The sequence below is a fragment of the Petaurus breviceps genome, unplaced genomic scaffold, assembly GCF_028583685.1.
Source record: "Petaurus breviceps papuanus isolate PSGF00001 unplaced genomic scaffold, PetGlider_PUasm1.0 178, whole genome shotgun sequence".
Lineage (NCBI taxonomy): Eukaryota > Metazoa > Chordata > Mammalia > Diprotodontia > Petauridae > Petaurus > Petaurus breviceps.
Genome location: NW_027185777.1, coordinates 17972258 through 17974102, shown reverse-complemented (window position 1 = coordinate 17974102; position 1845 = coordinate 17972258). Strand labels below are relative to the sequence as shown.

The 1845-nt window shown below is 35.7% G+C and overlaps 1 protein-coding gene across 1 annotated transcript in view; it reads right to left on the bottom strand.

Moving 5' to 3' along the window:
* The window catches only part of MYO3A (myosin IIIA), a 269882-nt gene extending 268373 nt beyond the window's left edge, over positions 1 to 1509 (bottom strand). Inside the window, exon 1 of the mRNA XM_069086101.1 lies at positions 1342 to 1509. Within this exon, the coding sequence (XP_068942202.1) occupies positions 1342 to 1509 (168 nt within the window). The remainder of the gene's footprint in view (positions 1 to 1341) is intronic.
* Positions 1510 to 1845: the final 336 nt, after the last annotated feature.

Below are 1845 nucleotides of genomic sequence, written 5' to 3'. Positions count from 1 at the left end.
GATGATCTGGGATCGAATCTGGGCTCTGATACTTAGCACCACACCCAGAAATAACTGGCTGTGTAACCTTGAGCAAGTTACTTAACCCCAATTGTTTTTTTAAAAAAAAGAATAAACAATCAACTTTGGGGAAGCTTTTCTGCTAGGGTTGGACAGCATCTCATGTTTGAATGATGATGAGGAACAACAGGTACCATTAAGATGAAAACTAGAAAACACTACAAAAGATTATGAATTCCAGAATAAGAACCTGAAGACTTAGGGTCTTAGGTGGGTTTTTCATCATAGCTGCTAACTGAAGACAGTTGCAGAAGAGAAATGCAGACTTGGGAAGCAAACAACTGATTAAGAAGAAGGCGGGTGAAAATAAGATTTGAGATTTTGGAGAATAGCTCAAGATATAGGAATAAGGGGTTCATGGTCAGGGATGGATGGTGTCCATCCAATGAGGCCTAGTAATATAAATATTTGAGAGGTTACAAGACAGAATGGATAGAAGTCTGGTCTCAGAGTCTGGGTTTAAATCCTAGACATGCTATATACTAGCGATCTGACCATAGGTAAGTTTTTTAAACTTTTCAGTGGCAATACAACTTTCTAAGACTATTGAATTACAAAAAAGTAACTGAACTACATCAGGAGTTTGCACACAAAGAGGTCCCTACATGGTTGAAATCATATATCTTCACAAAGTCAATTTCTTTTTATTCATCTATACTACATACACCCCACGCATATATGTGTAAATTCATGTTATGTATACAAAGAAGTGAATAAATATATGTATAAATGTACATGCATACATACATACCCATTCACTTGTGGACAAAAGCTATAATGATTACAGTTCCTTGCTCTGATGACCAACCAGTCAGTGCCAGTTACTTAGATTAGATTTCAAAAATTCCAGCTTTCCATTTTGTACAAAGATTAACCCAACTACACTGACCTGAAAATGATCTCCCCTTCCCTGGATGCCATTTAAGATAAGATAGATTTCAAACTTTCTCCCATGGTCTAGGGATGCTTCTGCTGAAATTCAATGACATAAAAGCTGATTTGTATAAAAAGACCTCTGAGAATTTTGACCTGTGAATCTGGGTATCTGTGTGATTTTACAGAACCTTTGACCAGAGCTTTGATCCTAATGATATGCCCTTCAGTGCAATGCACTATAAACATGGCAACTCTTCTGAAGACCTTTTCCATCTTTATCCCTCTTTAAAATTGTAATTTGCTCCAGAATATGACTGATTGGCAAAGCAAGATAAGACAACCAGAGAATGCATTAGAATTCAATGTAGTAACAAAGAAAGTTAATTATAAAAAGATGTGACTCACATGGACTGGGTCCAGAATTTTAACTGCTGCTTTTTGGCCATTTTTCTTGTTCAAAACTTTAAAAACTTTCCCATAAGTTCCTTTGCCAATTGTTTCAGTGATTTCCCATGTATCTGATGGATCAGGAAAGCTATCAAATGTGATGGTTTTTCCAGTTAATGGAAGCATCTCAAAGGTTTATGTTTCTAAAAAAAAAAAAAGAAATCATTCCAACATTTTAGTGATATAAGTAACTGTAAGTAATATGTGTTGTGTTATTAAATAATATACATAATAATAATTCACAATTTAGGCAGCTAGATCACACAGTGGATAGTGTTGGCCCTGGAGTTAGGAAGACCCGAGTTCAGTTCCAACCTTGGACATTTATTAACTGTAAGACCCTAGGCATATCACTTAACCTCTGTCTGTCTCAGTTCCTCAAGGTTGTTGTGAGGATAAAATGAGATAACATTTGAAAGGCTCTTTGTAAACCTTAAAGCACTATACAAAAATTAGCTATTA